Source organism: Maylandia zebra, linkage group LG6, assembly GCF_041146795.1.
Source record: "Maylandia zebra isolate NMK-2024a linkage group LG6, Mzebra_GT3a, whole genome shotgun sequence".
NCBI classification, from domain to species: domain Eukaryota; kingdom Metazoa; phylum Chordata; class Actinopteri; order Cichliformes; family Cichlidae; genus Maylandia; species Maylandia zebra.
Window position 1 is genome coordinate 18,079,692 of NC_135172.1, and position 24,052 is coordinate 18,103,743.

General features: G+C 40.5%; 1 protein-coding gene across 1 annotated transcript; it reads right to left on the minus strand.

Annotated features, from left to right (window-relative positions):
* Positions 1 to 5,659: 5,659 nt before the first annotated feature.
* cpe (carboxypeptidase E) lies at positions 5,660 to 23,048 on the minus strand. Its single transcript, XM_004549277.5, has 9 exons — positions 22,671 to 23,048; positions 13,344 to 13,540; positions 12,987 to 13,154; positions 11,880 to 11,997; positions 11,092 to 11,274; positions 9,926 to 10,065; positions 9,266 to 9,365; positions 8,954 to 9,072; positions 5,660 to 6,847 (listed from the first exon to the last, which is right to left on the minus strand). Exons 1-9 carry the CDS (start codon positions 22,909 to 22,911, stop codon positions 6,749 to 6,751), a joined length of 1,365 nt encoding a protein of 454 aa, XP_004549334.3. The 5' UTR covers positions 22,912 to 23,048; the 3' UTR covers positions 5,660 to 6,748.
* Between the last annotated feature and the right edge of the window lie 1,004 nt (positions 23,049 to 24,052).

Consider the following 24,052-nt stretch of genomic DNA (forward strand, 5'->3'; position numbering starts at 1 on the left):
CAGGTCCAGTTCATTGATTTAAAGTCGGAGGACAGGTGACTGGCTCCAGGACTATCAGTCATCCCTAACTCAGTTATCCAGATGCAAAAGTTATTAATAGGAAAAACCCTCCTGGAGCATGTGTCCCTGATCAGGACACATTATGCTCCACATTTTTATCGACTGGGTTAAGGGTTATTATTTAGTTTTTTGTTTGTTCTTTATCTACAATATGAAATTAAATGAAGAATATCCAGACACAAGATTATTGTCTGAATTTTGTTCAGATTGTGATTTTCTATCATCGTCCTCACCTTATGACACTCACTTGGACTTATTGAACTAATATCTACGTTTTTGTTTTGTTTTTTAATTTAAAAAACAACTTTTTGTTGATCCGGTAATTTTGTCATTACTGAACAAGGAGGAAGAAAGTTGAGTTGAATGTCGAGTTAGAATTTGGGGAACAGTAACAGACAGCGCCACACACCGAGTGAGACCACCTTAACAGACCAACCACCTTGCTTCTCTGAAAGCTGAAGATGCTGAAAGTGTGTGTGTGTACAGTAGCCATTTGCTGACATTGCTCTTCTTCTGGAACTTGGTATTGGGTGTGCACTTGTATTACTCGTGTTATGGGGACATAAATCTATTTACGCTGTTATAACGTGGAGGCTCAGCTTTGTTTTGGGGGGCAAAAAAGCAAGTTTTCATAACATGATTTACCAAATTTTAGAAGAATTGATTTAAGGTAATGTAAGACTACACTAGGGTAAAGCTCCAGGAACTTAATATAAGTCAATGCAATGTCCTCAGAGATATGGTAACGCAGCTGTATGATCAACGTGTGTGTGTGTGCTCTGGCCTCTGCTTACTGCAGATATGCTTCTTTTCAGAAAGGCTATAGAAATATGCAGTGTGTGTGTGTGTGTGTGTGTGTGTGTGTGTGTGTGTGTGTGTGTGTGTGTGTGTGTGAGAGAGAGAGAGAGAGAGAGAGAGAGAGAGAGAGAGAGAGAGAGCGAGAGAAGAGAGTGAGTGAGTGAGGGTTGATTTGCTGTACAAAGATCTTTTAGCTGCAAAATCAGCTTTGGCACATTGTGAGAACCAATGTTTTTCTCAAAACTGAGAAAGAAGTTCCTGTTAACTGAAGTCAAGCGACAGACCATAGACTGTGTAAAAAGTTAAACAAAGATCACATTTTAAACCATATCTTGAGACCCTTTGTTGATAGCAGCCTGTTGAAAAAAAACCACATCATTTATTCACATTTCTTTATTTGAATCTATTAAAAATGCAAAAGATAACACAGTGTGAGAGGCAAATTTGACATTTGTATTCATATTGTCACCAGTAGGTCAGGAGAGGGGTACAGCAGTGCACTGTTATGATTTGGGCCTTGATTTTGGACAGTAGTGTTGGAGGTCAAATTTGATGGAATTATAGACAGAAAAAGTGTAATTTGGAAGATTTTGATCCAACATTTGGAAAGCATCTAATTGGCTTCTTTTTCAGCATGCCAAATGATCCCAAACTGCTATTAGAGTAAGATGGATAGAAAAACACACAATATAACACTATCAGTCATGGATTGGCCTCACCAGAGCACGCACCTCAACATTACTGAAGCGGTGTGGGATCATCCTGACAGAGAACAGAAGGGAGAAATCCTCATATCAAAGATCAAACCCAGTTTCAGCTCAGAGTTAATACCACCAGTTTGAGATATCAAAATGTGCCCACAGTTCTTGTTGAGTGGAGCTTTTAAAGTTCAGAAAATGTTCTTGTTGCGTCTCAAATAATTTTAACTGAGTCAGCATGAACTCAGCTGAAGACAAGTTTTAAAATTTTGACAAAAAAATAAGTTACCGAGTAAAAAAAAAATTGGGAGTGTGAAAGAAATGTATGTACTGAACCTCTGAGCCCGCTCTCCTTCTCTCACAGCTTATTTACCATCTTATTCACCTGTAGGCTGATATAAATCAACAAGTCGATATAGATCATTGCAACTCTAATAATCAAGGAGTTTTAGCATTATTATAGATTACATATATACAGGTTCTGAGGTGTGATTTATCGTTACCACTCCTTACACATGTATCACAAAAGAAGGAGCAGAGACAGATCAGTTACTCCTCCACCATTTGTATGAAGACAAGGCTGCATTACATACTTTCAGTGAACCTGAGAATAAAACAGGTCTATATTTTTTAGTTTTTACTTACCAAATCATTCTTGGGTCATTTTTAAAACAAACAGTCTAACTTTGTTAAAAATAAGCCAAACATTTTAACAACAAATGCAATCAGGCTGTGACTTATCAGATTTGTGACTTAATGGTTTAATGACTGAGAGTTTGATGGTGAACCTTTACAGAGGGTGCAGAAACCTTTAGAAGATTGTAGTCTTCGTGTGCAAACACTTCTTCTCTCTGTGATTTGTCAGGTCGTCAGCACACTACTGTCATCTGCAGGATTTAAGAAGTAATGACAAAGACGAGCTGTGGCAGCAGGAGTGTAAAATTAGACATGCAACCAAACAAACGCATTCATAAAAGTCCTGGTTTTCTAAGTGTGTGTGTGTACAGAAAGAACATTTCTGAAATGCAGTAAAACTGAATCTGTTTTCAAATAAATCAGTAAAAGTCACGATAAACACCTCCATGCTGTTTTCTCTAGTCAAACGTCAACATTGGAACCTCATAAATGATAAACAAGAAGCCGACCCCCTATTTTTTGTTATAAATCGCTCCAACACTTATCAAAATATTTGCTGATTACTTCAGTCCAATAATTAACTAATTACCAGCACAGTGTCATCACATTTTTACTGGCCCCAGTGCCAAAACAAATAGGTCTTCCTGCATTATTGATGAGGGAGGAGCTGTCTAATATCACGTTTGACTGATCAGATTAATGTCCTCTTCCCTCTCTCTCTCTCTCAGCAGGTCCCCTCTGTGTCCCGCTCTGCCCTGAAGTCAGAGCAGCTTGATCAATGGTATTGATGACAAGATGCTAATAGCAGATGCTAATAGGGTCGGTATGAGTAATAGACCGAGGTTGCCATTGATCTGCAGAGTTAGCATCTAATGCTAAAACAGCTGATTCAACCGCATAGTTGGACTAAAAGTGCCACCCTTGCTAGGTGTGTGTGTGTGTGTGTGTGTGTGTGTGTGTGTGTGTGTGTGTGTGTGTGTGTGTGTGTGTGTGTGTGTGTGTGTGTGTGTGTGTGTGTGACTGCAGGGAGTGAAAGTTAGATAACAATGCTTAAGGCCATTTTTTTCTACCAATATGAAGGCACAATATGTACAAGCACGCAGTAAGATTTATATCTAAACACAAAGCTGAAGTCAAACACTGGCACTGGCTTGTCTATCTCACATAAATTATGTCCTCCCTTATTCAAGATTCATAACTTATTAGACTAGGCAAGCAATTTCAATCCAAGAACTTGGAAGTGAAGGGGTCTTTTGACAGCAGGTTTTAGTCCTAATATGAAGCACAGATGCTTTTAATGACATTATTGATGGCTCTGATCTTTTCAGAAATCCTTGTAAGTTAGGAAAGAAGGAAAGCGAGCCAGCAGAAACCAGAACCGTGAAACTTGGTGGAATTCATCCATCTGTAATTTTAGCACTGGACAGCGTTTTTCCTGCTGTGAAATATCAGATGTCCTTCTGTAAAAACAGACTTCTGAGTCAGTGAACACAGGCTGCTTTAAATCAAATCGGATCTGCCCTTTGTGGAGGTAAATATATGGTATAGAATAAATAAGCTGTAATATCAAAGTAAAGTTACACTGAGCTAAGTATCTCCAGACAGGCGTTCAGGTAAGTTTCAAAAAGGCTTTTACCACAGGGCCAACATCCCAACCTCCTTTAGCTACAGAACAGGCACGTTTCTGGGAGTGTTGGTGTGAGAGTGGTTCAGTCAGATTTACAGGTAAGTACAAGGCTGGCTCATATATCTCATATATTCAAGAAGCACTGTGAGCTGACAAAGGGGTCGGGAAAGCAGTTCAAAGATGCCTGAGCTATACAGGCTGAATGTGAGTAGAGCCACAATCTAAAAGTGAGTGCAGACAAGAGTCAGGTTTAAGTGCTGTCACTGAAAGACAAAAAGCTGCCATGCCAACAACAGGTGTGTCCTCTCTGGACCACACCCACCTCCGTACACGCACACAGAGGAGAGGGAGAGACAAACAGATCTTTCAATCTGAGCATCAGGATGGGGAATAAAGATGAATGTGACGTAGTCATTTGTGCCGGTTTCAGTTAATGAGTATTTTAGAAATTACTGATCTGCCAGGCATTATATGGGCACACTGAGCATTAGTTAAACGTCACTCCTCACCAGATGCGCAGTCAAAGTGAAGTGGTTAAGTGAACAAATCCATGAAAACACAAGCTCACTGTTTCTTACTTGTTCTCATTGCTGTTTGTTAAAGGTCAGTCACACCCACACATCTGTTTTCACTTATTCTGCCTGATTAGACCTCAGTTTGGAGTTGCTAAAATTGCATGAATCCACTGCACTATGCATTAATGTGCAAGGGGGAAAAAACGATATATGTAAAGTGATTAGAAGAGTCAAACTGACATCAGAAATTGAGTCCATGCCAACACAATTTAGAGATGATGTCCACTGTAACCAACCTTAATATTAATAAAATATTTACAAAAACAAAATAATTACATTCAGTGTTTAACAGAAATTCTGAATGTAACAAAATCATTTTCTTTTGAATTAAACATTTTTTTAGTATCCTGATTTATAAAACTTCTTTTTTCTTACTCGTTTGAACATTGCTATACTGCTGGTATACAAGATCGAGAAGCTCCTGCAATGATCTTACTTCCCATTTTTTTTAATTGTTTTTGCTTTTTACCAATAAATTCATAAACTATAACATAAGTTTAAGTTTATGCAGAAATGAGCTGTTTCTATAAAAAAAAGAGAAGGCTAAAAGGTTACCAAGTCAGAGAGATGCACAGCGTTGCTGCACTCAAACAGAATAGAAATCTACATCAGAATTTTATATTCTCATCTTATTTGAGCTGTAAAATGTTTAAAATGCAAACATCATCTTCTTATACAATAATCAAACAGGCACGTGCTTGTACCAGAACATCAAACTTGGTTTGGTAAGTCAGAATTTGCAGTAGTGATTGTTATATGACCATTTCACGGATGGGTGTTTGCTATAATTATAGGCGGTAACTTCTCCAACCATCCGTAAGCAACACCTTATGGCAACAGCTGTGAGCACTGAAAACCTAAAACTATATGCTGTTAGATGAGCTGACATCATAAAGTGAAATTCTTTTGCTCATGAGGAAATAAAGAAACCATAAATAAAATGACTTTGTTAACAGATTTGAGGCATTAATGCAAAACTTCTGCTGAATGTTTCCCCTGTAATCCACTGTGGCATCTCGCCATCGGGCCTATTTTTAGGGACTGTTTCTCCATTTCCTTGCAAACAGCAAATGCTTTCCAAATTATCCCTGTAAAAAAGTAAAAAGCTCAAAATAGAGGGGCTATTTTGAGCTTTTAATGAAAACCTACGGTAATAAAGGCTTTAGCCTTACCCATTTGCTCCCATCCATCAGCCTCATTAAGAAGTGAACAACTGCAGTTGCTCTCACCCAAAAAGAGCTGAAACAAAAGAGACCAGACGGCAGTTCGACAACATAAAGAGGGGAGTTTTATTGATTTGTTTATTCTTTACATTGTTTAAACCATTTCCATAGCCATACATTCAATAAATCCTTTCTGAGCTCTAAAATGAAGTGAACTGCATCCATGTAAGTCAGCCAACTGTCCACTCAAAAGATTCATGTTGCAGTAAACATGAATCTTCCTTCGTTATGTTTTACAGTATTTCCTGTGTAGTGCACATACAAAGGAATGGCTTTGGGTTGACTGATTTATTAGTGTCATGATCGTGGTTCTTCATATTTTTTTAGTTACAAAAAAAACTTTTCTTGCTATACCTAGTTCATAAATACAGTATATATTATAATATTATAACCATTCATCTTGTGCTGGAATCAAAGCTGTGCTGCAGTTTTAAAAAAATCGTAACATCAATAACGTATATGGAAACTAGCTTGCCTGTATAGACTGTTTACAATATGATGTTTACAGTGATTTTACAGTGTTTTCAATGTCCCTGATTATCTCAGTACCGTAGTGCGACATCGGCTTTATTTTACAGGAAAAAAACAGCACGAGTATCAGAGTGTGTGTTTACAGCTACTCAGACTTGGAAGGTTTCGTGTGTAGTAGCGTTGTGTATGTATTGGTACTAAAGCCTGGAGAAACAGAGACATTTAAAACAGGAGGGGAAATGAATACTTATAGACAGAGCCATGTGGCAACCATGTAAACAGATCTTTTACATACATTATTACTCAGTCAGTCATTCATTGGATATATAGGTGAGTGCCATGGTTACCAATCACGTGTACGATAAAGAACACAATACCACGGAAGTCAAGACCAATCTCACTGCCAGCAAGTTGCCTGCAAATTCCTCCTTTTGTCTTTCACTGCGCGCGCAGGATATTCAAACAATCTACAGGAGTGTGAGGCAAACTCTTACATTAATAAACAACAAAATTAATTAAAGTAAGAATGGAGAGAACACAATCAAAAGAAAGAAGTAGAAGAAGAGACAATATATTCTTTTTCAGAGCGGACGGGCACACAGAACGTTGACTATATTACATCGAATTGTGGATGCTCCGATCGTCAGCGAGACAAAATCGTTAGAAGTTCAGTGTCTCTGACATCATCTTCCACCAATCCATCAGCTCCTCCCGCTCCTCCTCCTTCCTCTCCATCAGGGACTCCAGCTCAAAATCCACCTGAGACACACAAGATACAGCAGCTGAGAACCAAGGAGGATCCAACGGACTTTGGAGCTAATGTGTTGGTTTTGTAAGTTGTTCTTTAACTAGAAACTTTTCTATTCATTCATTCAAATGTTGCTTTTTTTCCTATTTTCTCTATCCAAACATTGATTGTATCGACAGGCAGGCATTAGGATGGAATCAATACTGGATATTTTGTTGCTATTCTTTAATTCCAATATGTAAAATATGTATTAGTTTTTTGGAAATGAAAAAAATACATCTCAAACCTGCTCTATAAAGAATAGCAGAACCTTTTTGTGTTTATTGTCACGTCTACAGACGGAACAGAAGATGATCCAAAGGGTTTTAGAAACAGGCACATTTACACTCCAGGTCTCCAAAAAAAAAAAAACAATTTCAAAATACATGAAAAGCTGAAAGGTGTGTTTTATTGTGGAAACTTATTATTGTGGAAAGTAAAAATCACAGTGATTTATTGGTCACTAAAATGTTCAGAATTTGCTAAGTCATGACACATTGCTCTCCTGCTCATACCTCTAGGTTAAAAGGAATACTGGAGCTGTATTTACCGGAATCACACCAAACGTTTCAGTATGACACACGAGTCGTTTATATGTTGAAGTTTAACATATAAACTATGATAGGTGTATTTGGTCTATATGATAGGTTTTCTGCACTTCTTGAGCTCAGTTGGTGTCATCGCACTTAATCCACAGTTACAGGTGGCCACATGTAGATGAATATCACTGCTTTCTTTGATCTCTCTCCAGGCTTTTACTGACTCAGAACAGATCGCAGCATCGAACAGCGATGTAGCAGCGATGTAGCAGCACCATCGACCAGGACAGGGCCGGTTGGAAGACAATTCTATTAAACTACAACTGACACCAGCTCAGGGGTACCTCAGGCTACCCTGAGGTACCCCTGAGCAAGGTACCGTCCCTACACACTGCTCCCCGGGCGCCTGCTTAGTGGGCTGCCCACTGCTTCACTGAGTGAATGGGTCAAATGCAGAGAAAAACAAGTAATTTCCCCATGGGGATCAATAAAGTATCCATTATTATTATTATTATTATTATTATCTTAAAACACTAACAGGGTTATCATGACCCCCCATATGAGACCATATCAACATAATAATAACATCTTTACTGTCTTAGCACATATGCAATAAAATCGAATGCAATCTATAAGCGCAGACATCTGAAAAAAGGATAAAAATGTCTTGTATGTCAAAAAGAAATCTATGAAGGTCTCTAAAAGTAGCCATTTTCCTGTGCCTTCAGTGCGCGATTCATTCTCTTTTAAAATTTGCACAGTTCCAGCAGTGTTTAGTGCAGTTATTACTTCAGCTTTTTCATCTGTTTGTCCTTGTTTTTAATGTCCTGAAAAGTCTGGGCAGAAGTTCAAAAATAGCAGAACTGATTCCATCTGATAATAAAGACTCTGTGATGCAACTGGAAGCTTTGAAAAGATTCTTTAGCTATTAGTTGATAAACTAAAGCATCCTCCATGACAGGAAAACAACTGGTTCTCTAGAAATTAATCTGGGCAATCTTAAGATTGTTAACAGGGCTGGTAAGAAGAAAAAAATAGAGACTCTGATATCTTTTATCAAGAATATGCAATCCAGACTGATTTTGAATAGAATTCAGTTTAAATACTCATAATCATTTTTCTGCTGCAGACTCACTTGGTAGCTTGCAGACTTTAAAAATTCTGCCCTACAAATTCCGTCCTATGCAGCTTGACATGAGGGCTTCTGAGTGAACAAACTCTCCTCCCTTTGTTACTCATACTAAGCACTTAACAGCTGTTAAACGTTTAGTGGCTTATTGTGAACAGACACTTCAACCGAGACCTTACATTATTACGTAGGCGGTGCCAACATTAGTCAGACATCCAGCATCTGATGTGTTTGTGGTGTCTGCTGGAGGGACCAAGGTTCAGTGACTTATTCTAGATTGTATATTTTCATATAGGTGTAGGGTTTAGAGATCCAGAAAATATGGCTGGGAAACTTCCACTCAGGTTACCTTCTGGAAAGATAAAGGACCCCACAGGGAATGTGATGGGTCATTTGTTTGTGTGTCTTACCCTGGTTGCAGGGCTGTAGGGTACAGCCACCTTCTTGATGACAGTCAGGTATCCAGGGGCAGAGGCTGCCACTTTGTAGTTTCCTGGAGCCAGTAGGCGCCAATAGTCTCCATCTTTGGCTATAAAATACAGATTGTCTTATTAAAATGTGTTTAACCAACACACTGATGCTCAGAGCAGCTCCGAGCAACAACTGCAGTACCCACACTATCCACGAGATGGAGGCATTGCACCATCTCTCCGTTATATTTCTCACATGGAGCAAGCAAAAGCTGTGATAGCACTTGTGCTTTGTGAATTGTGTGAATTTACCTGTGGTGATGTCATGGTCAATACCCTCCACAGATACAGTGGCATTGGAAATAGGGTTGCCCTGAAGGTCACGGATAAAGCCCTTAACACCACGGTGAACCTGCACACAATGCGCACATTGACACGTGAAGAACATGTTCCCTCTAGGACTGATGGCAGCATTTTTTCAGGTGTAAAAGATTTGTTCGTTTTTGGTGGAGAAGATGTAATGTAACAGTGTCCTCAGCAGAGCATTGAGCATTTAATAAATATAGAGCTTTTTCTGGTTGAGCAATCTCTTGTGAGCAAACAAAGGAAGAAGTGGCATCACCACAAATTAGTGTCTGACGTCTGGATGGGCAGTTGCAACTCTGACGGCGTGAGGCTGCATTACGTGTCCGATTATGTGGTTCCTTTTTACCATCAAAGTCACGATTCTTTCACCTCCATTAGCAGAATTAGTCACATAAATCCTGCCAGATCCAACCTATGATCTGAAAATATGTTGTGACTGTGAAGGTCAATTTTGCTCTTATAGATGACACATTTTGCAGTTTATTTCAAGCATTAGCACTTATAGACTTGAGATTGCAAGCATTGGTATTGTCTCTGGGTCAGCTGTGCAAATGGAAGAGACTGCAAACCGTGATTTATGGCATCTGTATTTAGAGTCCTGCCTACCTGCTCGATGTAGTTGACGAGCGAGTTGCGGTTCTGCTCCCAGTAGCTCTTCAGCGTTTCCTCATTGGGGAACTTGTCGCAGCTGAGCTCCAGAGTGATCTCGAAACTGTTGCTGCTGAGATAGTTGAAATCCTGCATTCCTGTAAACCGCAGAGAGAAAGAAAGCAAAACCGAAAAAGTCAACAGAATTCAGGATTATATATTTGAAAATGGGTTAACCATTTACCTGAAAACAATATACATAGTTAAATACAGTGACTTGAGAAAGTCTTCACACCCACGTCACCTTGTTCAGTTTTGTTATGTTGCAGCATGATGCCATCAATTCTTTTTTTCCTCATTAATCTACACACACTACCCCATACGGACAAACTGAAAACAGAATTTTTGTAACATCCTTCCATTCTCTTTGGCTTTTCAGGGTTGCGGGCACACTGGAGCCTATCCCAGCAGTCTTAGGGTGAGAGCCAGGGTACACCCTGGGCAGGTCACCAGTCTGTCGCAGGGCTAACTCATACAGACAGACATTCACACCTATGGGCAATTTAGAATAACCAGTTAACCTAACCCCAATAACTGCATGTCTTTGGACTGTGGGAGGAAGGCAGAGTACCTCAAGAGAACCCACGCAAGCACAGGGAGAACATGGAAACTGCACACAGAAAGAAAGAAAGACCTGATGGTGCAATTGAACTCAGGACCTTCTTGCTGTGAGGCAACAGTGCTAACCACTGTGCCACCATACTGCCCGCTTTTGGTAACATCTACATAAGAATTCAAGCCTATTGCAAAAAAACATATTAGCTCAATCCCTCCAGTTTCTCTTGACCGTTGCTGAGACATTTCTACGCCTTGACTGAAGTCCACCTGTGGTAAATTTAATTGCCTCTCTATAGAAGGCCTCGTGGCTGACAATGCATATCACAGCAAAAACTGTGAGCTCAAATTAACAGCCTAGAGAGCTCAGAGACAGGGTTGTTGCAAAGCCCAGATCTGGGGAAGCCTACAAAAACTTTTCTGCTGCATCAGAGTTCCCATGAGCACAGACGCCTCAGATGGAAGAGGTTTGGCGCAACCAGGACTCTTCTGAGAGCTGGTGGCTTGGCCATACTGAGCAATCAAGGGAGAAAGTCCTTATTGAGAGGTATGCTTTAGTTGCCTCTTACCTCCAGGCACACTGTACCAGGCCCCGCCGTTAGTGATGCCGTCTTTGAAGCTGGAGTCGTCATCGTTCTTGCGACACGGGGCTCGGTGAGGATCGGACATGACGGGGTTATACATGGAGTAGGCTCTAGCCAAAGACTTGAACATCACATCATCCGGACTGGCGCTGTACTCATGCGTGGATCCTTAATGAGAGGAAAGAGAACAAACAAGCGCTCGCCATTTAGAGAGCGGCTATGATGAAGTGTTAGCAGAAAACGTGTGCCTGCTCAACACATTTTGTTTGCTTTGAGCGATGACGCAGAGGAACCGGCCGGTGGAAAGATTTTCCATCTGATTTAAATCAAATTTACGGCATTCTAAAGAAAAGGGACTAAAATGTTTGCTGTTACATAAACGGTTCAAATATTTATCTTGATAAACATCCTCACATGAAAGAAAGGAACAGTTTACATACAGTTTAACAACCCAAACAGGAAAAACAGGTGTGGGAGTGATCTCTTCTACTAAAGGCGAAGCAAAAACTTCACTTGCTCTGTTTGGGAAGTTTTAAATGTGGATATTTGGGTCGCATCATCAGGAATCATATCTGCGATGATGATGATGAAGAGCAGCGCCAGTGTTTTATAATGTTTTTTTCTTTTCAGTGGAGGGAATAGGCTTCAATAAAACTCAAATGGACTCTAACATGTGATATAAATGTCCTTATACTGTGTGTGTGTGTGTGTGTGTGTGTGTGTGTGTGTGTGTGTGTGTGTGTGTGTGTGTGTGTGTGTGTGTGTGTGTGTACCAGTGCGGGTTTCATCATATGGATAGTTGGCCACAACGTCTCCTCCATGCAGATTTGCCGAGAGGACGAAGGGGATGTCCATGATCCAGTGGATCACAGCCTTGGTCTCTGGAGCCAGCTGCAAATGTGAAACATTAAAAAAATTACAATTACAATAATGTTTAGATAATAAATGTCTAAAGCAATATCACCTTCGACCTACACAAACTCAAAAAAAGGATTCTTGACCCTCAATAAACATGGTACAATAATTTTGAATAAAATGCAGTTGAAATATATCAAATCAAAGTTGTATTTATTCAACTGATTAATCATTAAGGAAAATATGCTTGGTATAAACTGAATGCATGCCAGTCAAGTCAATTTAATTTGATTAGATTCCATTAAATTTCATGTACGTATGTCACAAAATTAGAATTTACAAGTAATCAAATTACTTAATATTCAAAGGATTTCCCATCAAATTTGGTTACTTTTGATGAATGAACATGAAAGGGGTAATAATAAATGAAAATGCCATTTTTGAATTGCTAGTTATCAATTCATCATTTCTGCACATGCACACACAAAAAATGCCACCCACACACACACACACACACACACACACACACACACACACACACAGTGGACACCCCACTATACCAAGGGTCAATTTTGGGGGGATTTTGATTCCCCACTGAGCTGGCAACCCTTCATTTAGCCATTCATTTACTAGCTTTGTTATATTATACACTTTTGATTATAGCAGCTTTGGTTCAACCTCACATTTTCCATCCTTCTACTGTAAATGTCCCGTAGATACCCACAGATGTTCAGCAATCCACACATGAAAACAGACCAGAGCAAATGGACTATTTATTCCTTTCTGTGCAACATTTCTTAAAAATATTTAAAATAAAGTTCTCAATGTTAATATCATTTATTAATGAACTTATATAAGCATATTTATTACATAGCTTGAATTAGCTTGTTTCTGAGTGACACAGAAAGGGTGAATAAGACTCAAACATTTGAGTCTTAGCATTATTATTGCTACTTCAGTCTTTTCATGGTAAGTAAGAAATAACGGCCACCTTATCCTGTAATCAGTAAGTCAGTTTGTTTTACCTTGGTGTTTTCATCCACAGCCTTCTTCATGTTCTGCAGCAGGTGGTTGTTGGCTCCGCCTTCCCGCTCGTTGATGTAGATGATGCGGTCCAGATCAGGGAAGTTACGATTTAGATCCACCCCCTGCGCATTACTGCGGCCCACAAACCAGTCCTTAATCTCTCCGGACTGCACAGTAAACAGAAATGAGATGGGGACAGATTAAAAGACAGTGTCTGGAGCTTTAATAGATGCTGCTCTTGCTGTGTAGGTGTAATTTAAAGACTTGTGGTTCCTAAATGACTGTTTGCAGGGCTGCAAGCTTAAACTGTCCAGACGTAAAGTTCAAAAAGTGATTTTTACGTGCTGTTTCTTCACCTGTGAGGCGGCTTTCTCAAAGCCGTCGGGGTTCATTGACGGCATGAGGTGGATGCGGGTGTTGTGGATGAGATCGATGATGGTCTCGTTGCCCTGCTGGTACTGGTTGCACAGGTACTGAGCCAGGTAGATGAGCAGCTCTCTGCCCACCGCCTCGTTGCCATGCATGTTGGCGATGTATTTAAACTCAGGCTCACCTGCAAGAAACCAGAAGGCTCCTGTTGAGTCACTGTCACACAGACGTAACTGTGACTGGACATAATGTAACCATCCCTGTTGTGAAGAGCAGGTTTTTGGCCGAGAGGCAGAACTGAACACACATCTCACAAAGGAGGAGGATTTGACAAAGCTGACAATGAATCAGCATAAACCACTCTCACGTAATCTCACAAAAAGAAAAAAATGCACACATACAGCTGGCCACATCGACACTATAGCGGGAAACCATCATGGAAACAATCTGTTATCTCCTCGGGACCAAACAGGTCGCATTATGATTTGTTATGGAAGTTATCGTGGACACAGAGGACGTCCACGCTCGAGGAGTGACGAACACACTGACTCATCAACAGAAAGGTTACATCATATCAAACGTCGAGCCCAGTGCTCCTCTGGACAATAATGAGAGAGACACAGTGGATTAAGCAGCGACTGTGTCACACACTGTTCTGTCAGACACGTGGCACCGAGGAGCCTGCTGATGATGGGTTTGAGAGAGAATTTAACTCAAAACACCAAAATTAATTCCCCAAATCACTGATTAACAGTCACCAACTATGATTACTGATGATTGATTAAAACCTACTAATTAACAAAGTCACTTAAAGTCATTCCAGTTACCAAATTATCAGTGTATTTTACACTTGGGGATAGTATTTTATTATTACGTCTTTTACGTCTATTAAATATGAAGGTGTTTGTCTGAAATGAGGCAGGAGGCCGTACATGGCAGGTTCAAATGCCAATCTAATTTTGGATTTTTTTCAAAAGCTTTTAAAGGTTTTACAAGCCAATCTTCACCACAGTGAGCTCTTCAGATCACCAGAAAAGTGGGTAAACGGCAAATGGACTGCTTCTTATTTCAACTTTTCCACTCAAAGCACTTCAAACAACAAGTCTCGTTCACACACACACACAATCATACGAGCACTTTTTTCCTTCTTTGTAACATTCACACGCATTCACAATCTGATGAGGACAGTTTGGCATGCAGACTGTAACAGCCAAGGATCAAACCACCAACCCTGGCGATTATTAGATGACCTGCTTACCTCCAGAGCCGCAGCCACTCATTTGTTATCAGTTACATTTCAGATTTTTAAAACATTTATGTTTTGCAAATAATGGATTTGTCAACAGTAAAAACTGTGTACTGGTCACTTGTAGTTGTCATGGAAACTTGCCACCTTGTCTGCAAACACTCACCAACAACTTATTAAGCAGTATTTAAAAAAAAGAAAGAAAAGGTAAAAGATGTGCTTACCACTGAGACCAAAAAGATGCAACTTTAACTGTGAAGGTGGACGGCTTATGTTTCTGCTTTGTGTCAGTTTTTCTAATTTTTCCCTACAGCTTGAAAAGTAAATGCTGAGTGTTTGCAGGCAACATTGCCTCAACGCAAGATGATTTTTGGTAGAGCAATTTCACCCCTCACCAAATGATCAGGGGATACACATTAGTCCTCACTGAACAGTTACCAGTCAGCATCTAGACCTGTGTGACTGGATGACAAATCTTTAAGAAATGTACTTTTATCCTTGCTCACTGAACGTCTGTGTTTAATACACATATTACTGTATTGCGCCAGGGTCATAGTCTGATATCCTGATTATGTTTTGCACATTTCAACATCCTGTCCTGTTTTTGAGAACCTTGGATCTGAGTTGATTCTAAATTTGGTTCCTTTCTTTGTATTTATCTAAAAATATACACTGTACCATTTGGTGGATTTACTGTTATTGGCCACGTCAGTGCGTGGGTAGAAAAACTGCATCTGCTTTTCTTTATCAAAGGTGATCTTGCTTTCATATCTAAAAGCTATTTCTGTCTTGAGCCCAGTGAATTTGCCTTGTAATAAACCCACATGATCCCACCATCTGTTTTAGATACTAATTAGGCTCTTCATCTATACAAATATATACAAAACACGGACAAGTTTGAAATTGGACCTATTTAAAGCCCTTTAACAAAATGACAAAGAAGAAAACGTATGAGCTGCAGCGAGCTGTAAACATTCTTTGATTGGCTATGAATCGAAGATTAATGGCTTTCTGCGGCTGCACGAGAACAAAGTCTTTTGTTCAGATCGGTTACAAGTTATAAAATGTAGTTTGAGAATGGCAGATGTTGAAAAGCAAGCGAGTATCCAAGTGTGCTGAAGCCAAATCGCTGCAGGGTGCTGGTTTTACTGAGAACTGTGTTTTTATTGTTCTTCCTTCTACCCTGATTGGGTCATTTCGTTGTCCTTATTTTTCCACTAAAGAATAATGACTATTATTATTCTGTGTATCTTATATATATTCTTCTACAACTAAATTATTGTATAAAATGCTTTCAAGACTTTTTAAATCCATTTTGGCTGTACTCTTCATGTATTTGTAGAGTAACGCCAGCAGCTTCATGCGTGAGTAATACACACACACACCACCCAGCCACATCTGGTAGTCAGGTTATTTTTAAATGTTTGAATCTCCTCACAGTTGCTACTAATGATTTCAAGCCTGCAATTAACTCTTTCTGTCCTGGCGTTGCTGGATGTTTTTGTTTTTACAGCCTTCAGAAGCCCGACAGAGCTGCCATATGCATGTGCACACACACTCAAACACACACACTTTGATGTTGCATTCAGCCAAAAAATGAGTTACTGTGTTTCAAGCTATTAAACAGATGCTCAGTATCGTGAGACATTTCCCGTCTCCCTTACGAAACACGCTTTTATGCTGTTGAACTCCATGTTAGCATGCAGACTACAGAGCTGTGCATGTTTATTTAGAACCCATATATGTGCAGACTCATGTAGCTAGTTATGAGGTGACATGAGGAGTACGCCTGTCATTTGTTTTCATATGTTTTTTTGCAGATTCACCCTCATTAACACTTCATAACAGCTCCATCTGTTCTGTTTTTACACATGCAAACCCTCCCCCTTATTTCTCAATCTATTCCTCTTTTCTGTTAAGGTCAGAATGAGCTTTAACTCTGACACCCGCGTAAAAAACTGCTCACACATGAAACTGCAAATGTGGATTTTTCAACATATGAAACTGATGTAGCTGAGACCCTTCACTTCTGAAATGTAAGACGTCACCTGTGATAGCATTAGTTCATAACAGGAAACATTCCTATGTGAATTCATCCGTTGTTTCTTTTTATTTTAAAGCTTGAAAGTGAATATGTGGTGTGACCACATTTGTTCCTCAACACAGCCTGAACTCTCGTTGGCAGTTTTCTTCTAACTTCTTTAAGTAGTCTTCAGGAACAGTTTCCAGGCTTCTTCAAGGACACTCGATGCTCTTCTTTGGATGTTTGGTGCCTTTTGTTCTGTTCTCTGTCAAGATGATCCCACAATGCACCAGGCTCTGGGAGGCCAATCCTTGACTGTGTTTTTTTTCTATCCAGGTATGGTTTTTATGTACTGGGATCATTGTCATGACGCTGTTAACCTTCAGATGCCTTTCTGATGGTATTATATAGTGTATCAAAATCATAATTCCATCTGTTATCTTTGAAATTAGAACAGATGATGAGGTTTTTTGATAGGTTGCTAGTAACAAAGTGCATTCGGATACAATTTCAAACTGGATGTTTGCTAAGTCATCTGGTACATGTAAACACCGGTTCACCTCTTGACTAAGGTGCCTTTTTGTGCTTCAGTGATTCATAGATCAGTGTTAAGTTGCTTAGCAAACAAAAGATGTATCTGATTCTTCATCCATCTGAAAATAGCCAGGTACAAGGACTGGATTAAAAATGAGTGAAAAAGCAGCTAATGTCAAAAGAAGAACTTTAAAAGACTTTCAGAAAGTCTGGAGAACTATTACAAATTAAAAGAACTATTAAAAGAAAGTTGGACTCCTGTTGTTTTGAACTGGTGCTACAGTATATAAATTCAATTCAGCTGAACTGAAAAGAAGAAACAAGGGTTGGTGCAAGACTTTTGTACATACATGTTTTAAGTAGTCCACATATGATACTCACAAAAGCAGTTAATATTTAATTTGTAAGGCTGAACAGGTTTTACTAGTATGTAAAATATGACAAAGGTCCAGATCAGCCACATCCTTCATGTGGAAAACATCCCAAAGCCAAAACAGATTCACTTTACAGTGATTCAAATGAGGTGAAGATGAAACCATTAAAAATTTAGTCTAACTAATTGATTAAGAAGAACATCACATCATCTTTCTCTGTTTTCATGGATTTTACATATCACAACTTAACTTCAGTAAAAACTTGAGTTTCCAAATGCTCTTTAACTTTAAATCACTCCCTGCTGCTAAAGGTTAATATGACACATGTGACGCTGCCAAAATCCAATGCATCCTCCGACCTTTGTCACAAATGATCAGCAGCACTAAAGTCTCCTAGGCGACCGAGTAATTATGGCTGCAGCTACAAACGTCATTTGGGAATGACCACATTAAGCACGCTCTCAGTCGTCGTGGCAACCCTGCCAGGGGCAGGTTCTAAGGGAGATAAATGAACTGGGAGAGCGAGTAAACAGACTCTCACTCCGCATCTGTCCGTCTGTCTCGTGCCTGGGTACACAAACACACTCATATACACGCTCACATTACAGACACATGGACAAAGACAAGAGAAAGCTCACCAGTGCTCAGTTTATTTCTACCACATGAAGTCATTTTTTATTCTGACAATTATCTTTAATCTATAGTCTTTGCTTTAGATTCTTTTGGATGGGCATCGATAAAAAAATTCTTGGTATGCGGATGCTCATTCGCTGCTGTAGTCTGTAAATGCTTGATTCCCCCTATCCCCCGTGAATGCACCAGTTTCTGCTGGTGTCTAAACACCTTTCTAAAAACCTGTGAAACTGTTTTCAGAACACAACAACTCACGTCCAAGATTTCAAAGCCTCTACATTTGTAGTCTATAACATAGAACTTGTGCAATTTTTGCCTCTCATTTACACATTAATGGCTGTGCTCTCCTGAAAGAGCACTCTCACAGCCTGTGGGAGCTATAGTTGCTTATAACCGACGCCTGCCAAAAGGGAAAAAGAAAAAGGATCTGCTCTTCTGTACATACCTCAGAAACTGACAAGTGTTAGAAGCAGACTGGGTTTTTTGATTTTTGTGTTTTTAGGACATGGACATCATCAAAATCTTTCAGGATTCCACGATTGAAGACATGGGAGAGAAGTGCCTACATGTCGGCTGTGAAGCCACACAAAAATAAACTGCAAATGAAGAAACAAAAAATAAATAAAATATCAAGAGAGGAAAAAAAAGGAACAAAGAACAAAAAAGTGTAGGAAAGGGTGAGAATAAAAGCAAAGCTGACAGTGGAAGATGGAGGAAAAACATGTCAGAGCAGAGTGAAGGCGAAGAATGAGGAGGAGGTGGTAGATGGCTGTGGGTGTCTGATGTATAATGAATGACCTCTGGCTGATGCCTTGGCCTTTCTTTCATCCATTTTTTTCCATTTCTGCTGTTCCCTTATTCTCCCCGTGTTCTTCTTCACCCTCATCACACTTGCACTCCTGTGACGCTCCTGTTTTTTCAATTATCATTCCTGTCATTTTTAGCTCCTTTTCCCATCAGCACCTCTTGTCTCTCGGCTGTTTTCACCATCTCTACACGAAGCAAAATGTCCTCATTTTAGATCCCCTTCCCCTCCACCGTAATGTCTTCTAACAGGAGCGTGTAGCATTGAAAAGGACAGGTTATAGTCAACACACCCAGTGTCATCTGATATGTTATATTCAGCGGTGTGTCTGCCTGTTATATGCTTTAACCGGGCATCTCAGTCTGTGCTCACTGGGGATTTCACACTTTCACTGTCGTATCATAAAACAGACGGCCGTGCAGTCTTATGACATCTTCCACCTCGTGAGATGGTCTACAGCAGATTGGATCAAGCAGTACCTCATACTGACATATTTTTTTCACCTTCAGACAAAGCCAAGCATATTACAATATAGGGTTTCTCCTACTGGTGTTAGAAACATTGTAAATGGTTCCAGACATGAGAGCCAAAAGAGTTTAACCAGAGCCTCATTTCCCCTGATGAAAAGAAGCTTTTAGCTTAAATATAAGCCAGCTGTGAGATTCAGACTCCTTCAAATGATGGAAGCATTCAAATCCTTTAGTTTGAATAACAATCCTCAAATGGCTCCTTGAGTATCAAAAGTACATAATGTGCACTTTGAGGGACATTCACGTGTTTCTTATGTACAGTTTAAGCGGTGGTAGTAGCCTAACTATATTCAGACAGATTTAATGCAGCAGTTTCCCTTTTAAAAGGTGGATGGTGGAGAAGTGGCATAGATGAATCTACCTGAATACATAAAAATGAAAATACTTGACTTTTTTTAAAAAAGCCTACATGTGATCACTTTCTGGCAGGCTGGTGTCAACGGTAAATGAATAACACGCCATTTTCCTCAAATCATTTCACTCTTCCTGTTTCCTTTTCAAGTATCATATCATGCCAAGTAGTTTCAGCCATGAAAAGCCTAGTCCTGAACTTTTCATGCCATCATACAATGTTAAAGGAAATGCCAAGCTGAAAGCGCATATATATGGCACTCGAAACAGGTCTGAAGCGCTGCCCTGTGATGTCGTATCACCGTGGACAGCAGAAAGAATCAGGAAACGCAACATTTACCCCTTTTTAATGGTAAGCTTGTCAGATAACAAGTGTCTAGGCAGACCTGCACATCCAGCGGAATCAGTGCAGTATTGTTTGTTTGAATCATGTGTCTGTCCACCTGGCACACCCCAGTCCATTACTCACTCTCCTTTTTTTAAAAAGATTTGTTGACAACAAACTGCTGCAGGAAAATATGTGGGTCTTAGCTGCCTCGTGTTCTGCTGAGTTCATTCGTTTCCTGGGAAGGCATTGCTGTCAGCTACAGATTTTTTTTTCACCAGCAACATAACCAAACATAAAGGCGAGAAACAAAATCAATGAGAGCAAACCAGGCACTAATTTGGGTTCGGGGGTCTGTTTTGGTGAGTGAGAATGTGACCCATTGAAAATATAGAAAGACCTGCTGATCCAGACTCCATCCACACTATGGGCACTGAATGTATACTAATGTGTTACAAGTATTTATGACTACAGGCAGGTCCAGTGCCGCACCGCATGACAGATGGCTGCTTACTGACAGATGCATCCGCTCAGAACCATCACCATGGTCTTCCCTGAGCCAGACAGTCAGCCAGCCAACCACGAGCCGCTAGTCGGCTCAGTGCACTAAGCCGATCTGTTGCCCCGGCAACAGCTATTTTGGCTCCACCTTAGCTCGAACACACTGCAGGCTCAAATAAAATATGAGCAGGACGCCTTAAAGGAAGCTTGAGTTTTATCCTTCTTGTCACACATCCGCAGTTCCCTCCTCTTACTCTGCTCTGCCCCATCTGGAGCTCCTCTCCCTCTGCGCTTCTCTGTTTCATCGTGCTCCTGCCCTCTGTGGATGTTTTGCTCGGCAGAGATGCAGAGGGAGAGGAGGAAAGGGAGGAAAAGGAAAAGGCTGAAGGAGGAGGGGAGGCCCCAGCCCTGTTTAGCGAAGTAGCGGCTTGGAAACTCATCTGGTAGTAATAACGGCTCGCTACTGTGACTCATGCCTGCGTACGCCCACTGGACTATTACAGACTTATTTAGTATGTATGGTCATTAGACTCTGTGACCATGTGAGCGGAGTGGCACACCAAACCTGTGGTGCACCATTAACGACGCAAAAATACACCCATAGAAAAGATACACCTCTCCACACAAATAAATCCCACAAAATATTACCTTTGTGCTACAATATAACGAGTTTCCGCTTTCCTTTGAAAACTCTAGCTCAGGATTACTGAAATGAAATTAATTATTTCCTGCAGTAGATCATGGCTAAAGCTCCCATTTGGAGAGAGCTGGCTAGGAATCACTAAACCATTCCCAAATGTTCATTAAAGGTTAAATAAACTACAGGCTAGGGTTGGACCAGCAGTGTACCTCTCACTGTTTCCATACTTAAAGCACCCCAATGAGTCTGAGCGGGTCAGCAGTGAGGTTTGGATTAAGAGGTCAAAATGATAAAAGGACTTTATTACTAATGTATGTGAAAAACAAGCCAATGCTCAGTTAGGGATTGGTGTTTTTAATGTTTACCATCATATATACAAATGAAGACATGGATTCCAAGTCTGGCATTTTAAAAAGAGAGCTAAAAGATTAAAAATAAATAAAGAAACCAAAGATTGTTTCAGTGACATCCTTCCAAGAAAGCATAAAGGCTCATATTCGGGGGAAATTTAACCACGGTCGTTTTTCCACAGAGCTTATGATCATTTGGGGCCCTGGAACAAACACCCTCTGTATTTAAAATATTTTGGAAAGCCATCTGATGAGTCTGAAGATGCAGCTTTCCTCCCAAAATGGAAGTTTCCCATCTAGGAGAGGAAAATTTGGCAAAAGGAGAAGGTGGATTGCATCTAAAACGCGGTTAACCACATCTGTAGTTGTTTTGCCTAATGCACCGCATCAGTAAAACTCATCATCTGTTGTTTCATCCAGTAAATAGTACAGAGCACTGAAGCAGATAGGGATGTAATGATAATGACTGTAGAGCCCTGCTAATGACTAATGGGTCCATTTAAGTCAAAGCCTCCTTCCTTTGAATTGAACTTCCTTTTTAAGCTGGAAAGGCTAATTCGAAACACCTCCAAATAGGTCACGGCACGATCTGTGGTGTTTTCTAAGAATCACGAATCGGGATAAGCGCAAAGAGATCATTATCAATCAGCAAAATGGCGGCTTTGCACGGCTGATCCCACTATCTAGATTCATCAGAACTGATGCAGCGGGGCCCTCGCTCGCCCCTTTACGCACAGCACGACCCACCTGCGCTCCTCCTCTGCTGTTATCTCGGGGACACAAGTCATTTTTCTATAACCTTTACACACACACACACAAATGAGGGCATAGCCAAACTGCTGCTATGCGCAATAGTGCATAATGTATTTGTGTTATCCCAGCGGGTGGTAATGGATTTATATTAGTTCATTCCACGACAGAAAGCAGGGACAAAGGGAGTGGGGATGGTGATGGTCCCGCGCGTTCGGTGTGAAACAGACTTTGTGTTTGCGTAAAACTGACCAGGTTCGTGCGTCCCCGGATTGTCGGACATCTCTAGCACCAGCAGCTCGCGGCCTTCGAAGCTCTCCCCGATGGTATAGATGCGGGTGATGGTCGGACACTGCAGCCACACCGACACCAGCGCTTTCCGCAGCTCCTCATAGCGGTGGTACTCGAAGGAGATCGCCCCGTCGGTACTGGCCGCGCTGACCAGGGTGACTACCGCAGCCCCGAGTATAACAACCGTAAGGAAGTGTTTCATTTTGACGCGTCCTCGTTTTCCTAAGCTTGTCTCCCTGCCTGCCGGCGGCTTGGCTCCGAGCCTTATCTCTGCGCTGCAGCCTCGCTTTAGGCTATAAATATCCTTCCCTCTGCCTCTCTCTCTCTTCCCTCTGAGTGTGATGCGCTGTACCTGAGCTCAGGCTCCCCGTCAACATACTGCGTAAAGCCAGCCACAACCAACCCCACATCCTGTCATAATTTTCAAAATAAACTGAAAAAGCCAAGATTTATTTAAATTGCTTACACACAAGGAAAACTCGTTATTGATAATACAAGAAATAAAAAGGAAGGATGGAAAAAGAACGAAAAGTAAACAAGACAACCCGCAGGTTGCAGCATGGACGTAATAAGTCAGTAGAAGAGTATGAATAAGCACAAATGACAAAATATTACAAAAAAGTTTGTATTATGGCCCTTACAGGAACTCTTTCAGGGCATTATTTATGTTAAAACACGCACATTCAGTTTAGAGAATGCATGCTGCTATAGCTTGAGATGCTTCTGTTGTCATTTCCTGCTCATTTTTGCTTTGTTTTTGTGTCATTTTTTTCTTTTGTAGAAGATATTTTACACAATAATATTCAATATTGCAAAATTAAGGACTATAATCCTAAACCTCACCCCCAACGAGGCATGGCAAGGATCGCTGCCCCTGCCTGAGCCTGGTTCAGCCAGTGGTTTCTTCCTGTTAAAAGGGAGTTTTTCCTTCTCACTGTTGTCAAGTGCTTGCTCATACAGGGCTTTTACCTTACAATATAAAGCACCTTGAGGTGACTGTTGTTGTGATTTGGGGTTATATAAATAAAATTTAATTTATAAAATTTTTTATACACTTAAGTAATCTATTAATTTTTCAAAACAACTTTTCAAAACATGCAGACATGGTCTTAGGCTGTTGAGCAGCACAGTTCACCAAAGCTGCGGTATTAATGTAAAAAGAAAAGGTGTTTTTATTTATTTGTGTGCCATTAACAATTAGAATTTGCCAGTTTTATGTATTGAGTTTTTCCCGGGTCACATAAAATGCCTCACTTCCTCTTTGGTCCTGGCTGCTGTTGGCTCACTTGACGCAGCTGCCTGTGTGCGCTGGACGGAGCTGCGGGGGTGTGTCCACAGTGCAG